The following is a 10,744-nucleotide window of genomic DNA, read 5'->3' as shown; positions in this document are numbered from 1 at the left end:
CTCTGTTGTGACACTTGCCTTTTAAGTCTGTGGAAATGTAGTTATACTTTTGGCATATGGTTTTAGCCATAGACATCTTATAAGTAGATGCAACACTGGCTGCTGTGACGCGAGAAATTCGGCCGCCACATTGAAGTGGTGATGAAGAGCTATAGCGAGCAGCCTAAACTGACAGTTGACAGGTAGAAAACAAAGATGCTGGGTTGGTGTTAAGCGTTTTCCTGCTCAAATGAGCGGACTGTTGAAAATAGGAATCGGCAGATTACTTTTTACAAGTAAGATCTAACATTAACGTGCTATTGGTTGTATTTTGTGAAAAGGATATAACCACAGAGTTGAGAAGGAGCAATTGATTTTGACATTCAAATATTGAAGAGCTTTGTAGCTCTTCAATATTTGAATGTGAAAATCACAAAGACATTTTCTGGGGGAGGATGACTCCCCCCCTCCAGAGGTTTGGTTTACAAACTTTCAGCCCCAACTACAACAAAATTCACCAGCCACCACTGATTATGATGCATTCTCATTTTAGGTAAAATATAAGACAAAACTTTATTAACAGTATAATTGTAACCAGGAATAAGTCTTCAAGTAACAATATTCAAATACTAACATTGCTGGGTAAGATAGAATTTGGTTTTATTTTAAATCCAGTGAAACAGATTGGTGGTGTTAGCTGATATAAAGACTTTCAGGTGTTTATGTATGTTTATGTTTAAGTATTTGACAGATGCTTTTATCCAAAGCGACATACATAAAAAAATACATATAAAACAATCACTGTAAACATGATCATTTAAGGCAGTGGTCCCCAACCCCCGGGCCGCGGCCCGTTAACGGGCCACAGAAGAATTTTTTGTTAAATTTTTTATTTTTTTTTATTTTTTATTAAATCAACATAAAAAACACAATATACACTTACAATTAGTGCACCAACCACAAAAACCTCAATTTTTCATGACAAAAACGTCCCTTTTTCATGACAAAGAAGGAAAAAAAAAGGCCTTCCACTGTACAAATATTTACTCTTTGCCATCCATATTTGTTTGTTTTTTGTTTTTCAATAAAATTATTTATATATAGTCGTACTATATATATACACCTATATGCAGATTATGTGTTTTGCGTATGTAGGGAATTTTTTAAATATCTAATTAATGAAAGGGCATTTCATATGAAATTTTACCGCAAACATTTTCCTAGGCCCTTCCTGCTTCGTCACTGATTTACATTTAATGGCAAATTTCCCTGAAGACTATCAATGATCCCCGTAGCACCGAACGTTAGTCATATAATGCAAACTTAATGGGTTCTATCACAGATCAAAGTTGACAAGAAGGGATGCTAATTTTGGTTTGAATTAAATATATTGAAATATATTTTTTTTAAAGTATTGGATGGTATTTGCTTGCATGTATAATGTCCGATACGAGCACTTAATTGTGTAAAGTTCACTTACAAAAAGGTATACATGGTAGGCTATAGGCTACTTGGAACTAGCAGCTACACAACAGCTAAGCACACAATAGCACATAAGCGAGACAATACTTTTTAAGTGTCTTTCATTGACAATATTGCGGTCTAAAACTCCACGATTGGCAATAAAAAAAAGTTTTAAGTACAAACCCTGTTTCCATGTGGGTTGGGAAATTGTGTTAAATGTAAACATAAACGGAATACAATGATTTGCCAATCATTTTCAACCCATATTCAGTTGAATATGCTACAAAGACAACATATTTGATGTTCAAACTGATTAAAATGTTTGTTTTTTTTGCAAATAATCATTAACTTTAGAATTTTATGCCAGCAACACGTGACAAAGAAGTTGGGAAAGGTGGAAACAAATACTGATAAAGTTGAGGAATTTCAACATCTACGGTCCATAATATCATCAAAAGGTTCAGAGAATTTGGAGAAAACACTCCACGTAAGCGGCATGGCCGGAAACCAACATTGAATGACCGAGACCTTCGAGCCCTCAGACAGCACTGTATCAAAAACCAACATCAATCTCTAAAGGATATCACCACATGGGCTCAGGAACACTTCAGAAAACCACTGTCACTAGATACAGTTTGTCGCTACATCTGTAAGTGCAAGTTAAAGCTCTACTATTCAAAGCGAAAGCCATTTATCAACAACATCCAGAAAAGCCGCCAGCTTTTCTGGGCCTTAGATCATCTAAGATGGACTGATGCAAAGTGGAAAACTGTTCTGTGGTCTCACGAGTCCACATTTAAAATTGTTTTTGGAAATATTCGATATCGTGTCATCCGGACCAAAGGAGAAGCGAACCATCCAGACTGTTATCGACGCAAAGTTCAAAAGTCAGCATCTGTGATGGTATGGGGGTGCATTAGCAACCAAGGCATGGGTAACTTACACATCTGTGAAGTCACCATTAATGCTGAAAGGTACATACAGGTTTTGGAACAACTAATACCGCCATTTAAGTGCCGTCTTTTTCATGGACGCCCCTGCTTATTTCAGCAAGACAATGCCAAGTCACATTAAGCACGTGTTACAACAGCGTAGCTTCATAATAAAAGAGTGCGGGTACTTTCCTCTCCCGCCTGCAGTCCAGACTTGTCTCCCATCGAAAATGTGTGGCGCATTATGAAGCGTAAAATACATCAGCGGAGAGCCCGGACTGTTGAACGAATGAAGCTCTACATAAAACAAGAATGGGAAAGAATTCCACTTTCAAAGCTACAACAATTAGTTTCCCCAGTTCTGAAACGTTTATTGAGTGTTGTTAAAAGAAAAGGTGATGTAACACAGTGGTGAACATGCCCTTTCCCAAATACTTTGGCAAGTGTTGCAGCCATGAAATTCTAAGTTCATGATTATTTGCAAAAAAAAAAAAAAAGTTTGAGTTTGAACATCAAATATGTTGTCTTTGTAGCGTATTCAATTGAATATGGGTTGAAAATGATTTGCAAATCATTGTATTCCGTCTATATTTACATCCAACACAATTTCCCATCTCATATGGAAACGGGGCTAGTTATTATAATTGCATATTATTTCTCTCTTCTTTAAGTCTCCAAAGCAGGTATGCATTCGAAAACATTCAGCATCAAATGTGTCCACATCATTCAATGTACTGTTTCAGGAACCTAACTTCATGAATTAATTTGACAAATAGGTGTTGCCAAAAAACAACAATTACCTCTACACTTCAATTTAAAGACAGCATAAGTCCATTGTAGATGTTTGGATTAGTGTTTTTTTTCTTATCCAACATTGTTCTCTGTTTGAGTAATTGCACTATATTAGACCGTTACTAACATTTCATCCATCCATCCATTTTCTACCGCTTTTCCCGTTCGGGGTGGCGGGGAGTCGCTGGAGCCTATCTCAGCTGCATTCGGGCGGAAGGCCGTTTACACCCTGGACAAGTCGCTAGTTTATCATTCCACACGACAAAATAATTTTAAACTGATACTATATGTGCTGATATGGTATCAGACTAATATCAGAATAGGCCAATACTCAATACTCCAATATCAGTATGGTATCGAAAGTGAAAAAGTAGTTTCAGGACACCCGTAGTATAAATATGTTGAATGTGTTATTTTGGGGATCTTTCTGTGTGGAGTTTGCATGTCCTCCCCGTGAATGCGTGGGTTCCCTCCGCGTACTCCGGCTTCCTCCCACTTCCAAAGACATGCACCTGGGGAAAGGTTGATTGGCAACACTAAATTGGCCCTAGTGTGTGAATGTGAGTGTGAATGTTGTCTGTCTATCTGTGTTGGCCCTGCGATAAGGTGGTGACTTGTCCAGGGTGTACACCGCCTTCCACCCGATTGTAGCTGAGATAGACGCCAGCGACCCCCACGACCCCAAAAGGGAATAAGCGGTAGAAAATGGATGGATGGTGTTATTTTGCACTAAAGACATGAACAATTTATTCCCCTTGAATTCATCTTTGCACAAACCATGCATCAAATTAAACTCAAGTTTGATTTATAAAGTACAAAAATCCCATTAATGAAGTGTAAAAAATGTTTGGGGGATACTCCAGATCAAATTCTTGTAAGGGCCCCAATTTGTATTTCAAAATACAAGTTATATTATTATGATATTTCTAATACTGAACAGATGAGGCCTGCATAGTTTTTATTAACAACCATCAGTTTCCAACTAGGATTCCTTTACTTTTATCATTGATTTAAGGAACAAGCGTTAGAAAATGGATGGATAAATGGATGCCTGTATGGTTATCTCACAATAATGATATTCCATGCATGCTGTCATTTGTCCTGAATGCTTGATGACCAAAAGTACAAAGGGCTCGATTACACACTCTGTGGTTCAGACTCTTCCACCTCCATGCTGCATGGGAGCTTTTTTGTGTGTGCTTCAGCTCTCTTACCCCCCTCAGCCCCAACCCCAACAACGCCTTCCCCTTGATGTGGCCCTAAAACCCGACTCCCACCAACCACAGGGGTCAGTGGACCGGTCACACGATTCTGGCCGACCTTTTGGACACTGCTGAGGTCAGCGGGGGTGGGGCTGGGGGTTTGTGGGTCAACCCTGCTGGCAGGCGGTGTCCGACCCACTCTGCACCCCCACCTTCCAATCCTGGCAGCATTCATAACTTTTACTTCTGATCTTTCCCTTAGAGATGGACCACACGCGGGCCGATTACGGCTCCACTCACAAACTGTGCCACACTGTATTTCCAGGTGATTAATTAGACACGCTAGGGAGGGGTTGACTGATCATGAATATGGACAGTCCCTCACTTTCCCACGTTATGTAGACAAGGCGGCCTGCAGCTCATTGCGAGGTAAAGTGTGCAGAACTTATGTATATTCACTGACAACAGAATATGCAGGAACTTGTCAAAATTGCAATATTCCTCTTTCACAAACTTTACAAATACAGTAGGTTGGTGACATTGTCAGTGCAAATCAGTGTTAATGTTGTGGTCATTTTTAAATAATTTCCCTTGTGGATCATTAAAGTGTGTCTAAGTCTAAGTCTATTTTAACCTAAAAGGGGGTAGCGCATGTCATTGTTTGTGTTCTTTATGTATAAGCACATCTATCACAGCTGGGCTGCTAAATAAAAGTGCCACAGAAAGAGGAGGGGGGTTTGATCCCTGGCCACAATAAGTGATGGACAAGGGATCAATATTGACATTGACTGGGCAGATGTCCTGTTCCTCTATTAATGTTTCCTTGTAATTGCAAGGGCCCAGCTTTTTAAAGGACAGGCTCATTTCATTGTGTTGTTCCCCCCCAATAGTCTGTGGGACCATTTGGTGTGCAGTTGGGTTGTGGTATTGAGGGATCTGCTTTTATCAATCCAGCTTTGCTCACTTTGATAAAGGAAAGTGAAAAGCTTAGCTGAAAGTGTTATTGGTTAGCTCTTAGCAGTGCTGAAGTCTCTATTGTAAAATGTGTCAAAAAGCGCTCAGGTTATGTAACAAATGATACATTTGCAGGGAATATTTGACGGCAATTGTGTTAATTAAATATTTGACGGCGATTGTGTGAATCATCATTATTATTGTTGTTTTAATAAAAATTTTCTATGTGATAATAGATGACAACTTAAAATAAATATAGCTACAGTATATGTCAAGAAGGTCAAAACAGGTTATGGATAAAAACACAATTTATAATCTTCACTGGTGTTACCATATTGGAATTATTGTTTAGAGATGTGGGGAAACTATTACCAGTATAAGCGTATGCTATAATTACTAACTAAACTGCAAAATAAGCACTGTGTTTAGTCCGTAATGTTGGTTATAGAAATGCACCCCTCCAACCACAGCGTGTGATATCATATATTCTTGCATTCATTCATTATACATTATTTCATTATACAGTATGGCCTAGTGTCCACCCTGAGATCGGTAGGTCGTGAGTTCAAATCCCGGCCGAGTCATACCAAAGACTATAAAAATGGGACGCATTACCTCCCTACTTGGCACTCAGCATTTAGGGTTTGAACTGGGGGTTAAATCACCAAAAATTATTCCTGGGTGCGGCACCGCTGCTGCCCACTGCTCCCCTCACCTCCCAGGGGGTGATCAAGGGCGATGGGTCAAATGCAGAGAATCTTTTCGTCACCCCTAGTGTGTGTGACAATCATTGGAAGAAAGAAAGAAATTAGTAAATTTACACCTGCATTCATCATGCATTATATGTTTTTTCCCAATTTGTTGATATCTATTGTTATTTCTGTTTTTTCTTCTTCTTTGCTTTTAAAATTATCATTCCTGAGACACTAAGAAAAGGTGGGATTAAATAAAGTCTGCTTCTTCTTACTCCTTTTTGAGCATACATGTGGAACTACATCAGGTTACTCATTTAAATCAATTTATTGGTGCTTGCCCACCCCTAAAACAGCACAATTGTAACATCTATGCCTTTTACAAAGTTAAACTAACTTTTAGATAAGATATATTTAATATAGACAATACAATATAATTTACTACACACAACTTAATTAATTTTATTAATTAGTGTTATATTAATGTACAGTATTTACCTTGGAGAGTTGACTTCTACTGTCTTGTTCTTGCTGTTTCTCCGTCAAACACACCATCAGCAGCTTCTATATATTTTTATGGATAAATGTTTGATGTTTAAATATTATTGTAACATCCTTGGCTGGCATTATCGACTCAAGCTAATGGTAGCTAGTAGGACCCAAACTGTGGTATTTGCTACACCAACTAATGACGGAGATGCTTATAACTCAGATTGTTTACTTGCAACTTGAAGCACAACAATTGGTTGAGAGACAGCTCTTATCTCAAAACACTCTTAAGTTGGGGCACTCTTAAGTTGAGGTACCACTGTACAGAACCCACCTGGATTTGACCCCTTTTAACATTTCAAACATTCATAAAAGTGTAAAAATAAGTTAACGTTTGGTGTGATATAGTTCACAAAATCCACAATTCAGATCTTATCATAGTTACTGATCATTGTTTACCCGTTTGGTGTACATTGTTCTTTTTAACACCCCAGAATATCATATACGGGTACAAGCGGCTGAAATGAGTTTCCTTCGCCGGGTGGCAGGGCTCTCGCTTAGAGATAGGGTGAGAAGCTCTGCCATCTGGGGGGAGCTAAAAGTAAAGCCGCTGCTCCTCCACATCGAGAGGAGCCAGATGAGGTGGTTCGGGCGCCTGGTCAGGATGCCACCCGAACGCCTCCCTAGGGAGGTGTTTAGGGCACGTCCAACCGGTAGGAGGCCATGGGGAAGACTCAGGACACGTTGGGAAGACTATGTCTCTCGGCTGGCCTGGGATCATCCGGAAGAGCCGGGCGAAGTGGCTAAGGAGAGGAAAGTTTGGGCTTCCCTGCTTAGGCTGCTGCCCCCGCGACCCGACGTCAGATAAGCGGAATAAGATGGATGGATGGATGGATGGATGGATGGATGGAGAATATCATATACGCCCATAATCCGCCATTAATTTTTTTTTTTTTTTTTATAAAAAATATTTATGTCATGTAGTTACAGAGCTGCCTACATTTGGTGCTTCCTTCAACTTCAATTTATTTGGGATAGGCCCTTGACATTCTAAATTCCATGCACTTTCTTCGAGGCTTGATTCTTTATTAAGCTTCTGAAGATTCTATTGGGACAGCGTGGTGCAGTTGGGAGAGTGGCCGTGCCAGCAATCTGAGGATTCCTGTTTCGATTCCCCGCATCTACCAACCTAGTCACGTCCATTATGTCCTTGAGCAAAACACTTCATCCTTGCTCCTGATGGGTTGTGGTTAGTGCCTTGCATGGAAGGTCCCACCATTAGTGTGTGAATGGGTGAATGTGGAAATAATTTAAAAGTGCTTTGAGTACCTTGAAAATGGAAAAGTGTTGTACAAGTATACCCCATTTACCATCAATGTTTGGTCTAAAGTTCTGTGCTGTTGATACTCTCTTCTCCTTACTTCTTTTTGAGCATACATGTTGAACTACATTAGGTAATTCATTGCAAATGTTCAACATGAACCATAAATTGTTTTAAAAAATGCAATCTTTGTGAAAATGTATATTTATTTCGGGAAAGCTGTATATAAATGCAGTGTGTACATCGAGTGAGATACATGGTCACATTGGAGTAGAAAGTAGATTACGTGCCATGTTCCAAGTCTACCACTAGATGGCGCCATACTTTAGGAACTTCCATCTCCAATCGCCCAGCAGTGATTAATGAGAGTGATCAGTCCGGAGGAGGGCCACTAGCCCCAGCAACTCTCCTAAGCAGCCCGGCACCCCAGTTGCAACGCAGTCCTTGTGGAGGGAACCGCTATGACACACTAGTTAGCATGTTCGCACAATTTACGTAAATGGCGCTTGTAAAAAGAAAATTATATCAGCGGTTGCTGTTCTCTGTCGTGTTACTTCAATTCTCAGGTAAGTTGACGCCCCTTTTTTCTCCTTATTTTAGGATTTTTAAGGTATTTTAGTCACCACATGACCAAAGTTGAGAAGACAACACAGGAGGGTTAGTTCAAGGGATTGCTGGCGATTTTGGCATTACTTTTACTGAAAATTAAACTTGGGGACCTTTTAATCTTTAAAGACGAGTCATTTCATTAATATAACATTTGTGTATGTTTATTGATATTTACGAGTGAGCACATAACACGACTGTCTGACACCTAAAACGTGCTGTTATCTAAATCTCTGTTTGCATTTGAACGCATCATAATGTAAACGTACGTGTTGGCTAACTTTTAAAAACTAAATCAGCCCACAGTTAGCTAACACTATTATTCTGTTATATAATTCAGTTACAGTATACCGACTAAGGTTTAAAATAGAATTCAAGCCATTTGGAAATGCTTATCAGTTCAGCAACTGTATGGAAACAAACATGTGGCTGCACATGTTCACATTATCCCGAGTTTATTTATGTTCAGCCTGGAAATGTATTGATTAGAGTAGAGTGGCAGAAATAGTGTTGTAAATATTTCAAATAATTACAGATGGACACCTGGCTAGGATTTTCTTTTGATGATATAGGTATTTTGTATTTTAATAAAGTAAACAACATCGTCATCATCATCACCATCATTATCATTATAATCATCATTATCATCATCATCACTGAAGTATAATCACGAGTATGATCACTCGCCATACAGCAATAGATGATATATGTCTATTACATGACACCTGTCACATATACTGTAATATTGTACATGGTAATTGTTATATCCTGTATATATGATATAGACATAATATATTATTATATATCTGTATGTATAATATACTGTACATATATTATGTAAATATTACATACATATGTTTTATTTTACATTGCTATATTTAGTCTATTTGTACCTGCATTGTCCTTTCCACCTTACACTTTCCATCATTGTAACTGAGCTACGGTGTGGAACAATTTCCCTTGTGGATCATTAAAGTTTGTCTAAGTCTAAGGCTAAGAGGGGGCAAAATGTATTGTCAGTTGCGAAAAAGTATGCACATCCTATGAATGCATTGCTTCTTTATATTTTCCAGTTTCTTACACTTTCTTCTCTTTTCAAAGGTGTTTTCTGCTTCAGTGAATTATTTTTCATCAAGGAGCCCCATGATGTCACAGTCATGCGCAAAGATGCTGTCATTTTGGACTGTCAGGTGCACGGAGAGATGCCAATTGATGTCCGGTGGCTCAAAAATGGAGTAAAAGTGGTGGAAAATGAGCGTGTATACCTGCTCTCCAACAGCTCCCTTTATATTTCGGAGGTGGAGAGCAAAAGAGGAGACAAATCATATGAAGGCTTCTATCACTGCCTTGCCCAAAACAAGTATGGAGCAATCCTGAGCCAGCGGGCCCGTCTTACAATCGCAAGTGAGTTTCAGATGTGAAAGTGTTTGATGATGTAGTTCATGATCTGGCATTTAGGTTTGCTGCACAATCTGTGTTCATGTCCCTAAAAGAATCAGTAGATTAGGATTTATTTTGATTAATTTGCACATCATGTGTTGCATTCAAGGCTGCTGTGGTAGAGGCAAAAAAGGACTCTGTTTGGAAGAGGGACATGCCCATTGGTGTGGTAATGAGGGAGCAGCACATTTGAAAGGTTAGGCGCTGTCCAGGAGACCACCTCCCCAAAGCTAAAGAGCAGATGACCCCTATTCACGGGACTGGGTTTTCATGTTATTGCACCCCGGTCGCTGGTGGAATTGTTCTATTGGAATGCGCTCTCCTCAATGCTGCACTCCTATTTTAAGGGGGAAGGAGAGAGAAGCTTCAGGCAGAGTTGTGGGATGCTCTGTCCTCCAGCTCCTCCTCCTTCTCCTCTCCCCAACAAGCCAAGAATCTTATAGCCACTTTTACCGGTTTTATGTTAATTTATTTTCTCAACCTGCAATGCATTTCCATCTTTTTTTTTGTATATCTGAGGTATTTGTAACGCTGATAGTCATCTTAAATTCCCTGTTCAATGTAATGAGGCAGAAGAGAAACATTTAGCAGTGATTGCATGGCGTGTCACGTGAGTTAAGGTTGACGTTGTGAGACTTGGTGGGCATAGCGATGGCAGGTTTGTTCTTCCGTGGATGCGTCGGGCAAGAACACAGCGTAAGGTAAGGAACAAAGGATTTATTTAACTAATATAAGGCTAAGAACAAAAATACTGGTGCGAGGCAGAAAAGGCAAACAAAAGGAGCTAGCATGGGAGCTAGGGAAACAAACAGAAACACTACACTTGGCACAAAGGCACAAAAAGGGAAAACAAAACAATTAGCATAAGAGCTA

At 39.4% G+C, this 10,744-nt stretch overlaps 1 protein-coding gene across 1 annotated transcript in view; it reads left to right on the top strand.

The window, feature by feature from the left end:
• Nucleotides 1-8,206: 8,206 nt before the first annotated feature.
• Nucleotides 8,207-10,744, top strand: part of prtga (protogenin homolog a (Gallus gallus)) — a 59,967-nt gene continuing 57,429 nt past the window's right edge. The window contains exons 1-2 of the mRNA XM_061881725.1: nucleotides 8,207-8,391; nucleotides 9,533-9,835. Coding sequence (XP_061737709.1) covers nucleotides 8,325-8,391; nucleotides 9,533-9,835 — 370 coding nt within the window. The 5' untranslated portion in view covers nucleotides 8,207-8,324. The remainder of the gene's footprint in view (nucleotides 8,392-9,532; nucleotides 9,836-10,744) is intronic.

Source organism: Nerophis ophidion, linkage group LG02 (assembly GCF_033978795.1).
Source record: "Nerophis ophidion isolate RoL-2023_Sa linkage group LG02, RoL_Noph_v1.0, whole genome shotgun sequence".
Lineage (NCBI taxonomy): Eukaryota > Metazoa > Chordata > Actinopteri > Syngnathiformes > Syngnathidae > Nerophis > Nerophis ophidion.
This window is presented reverse-complemented; position numbering and strand designations above follow the sequence as displayed.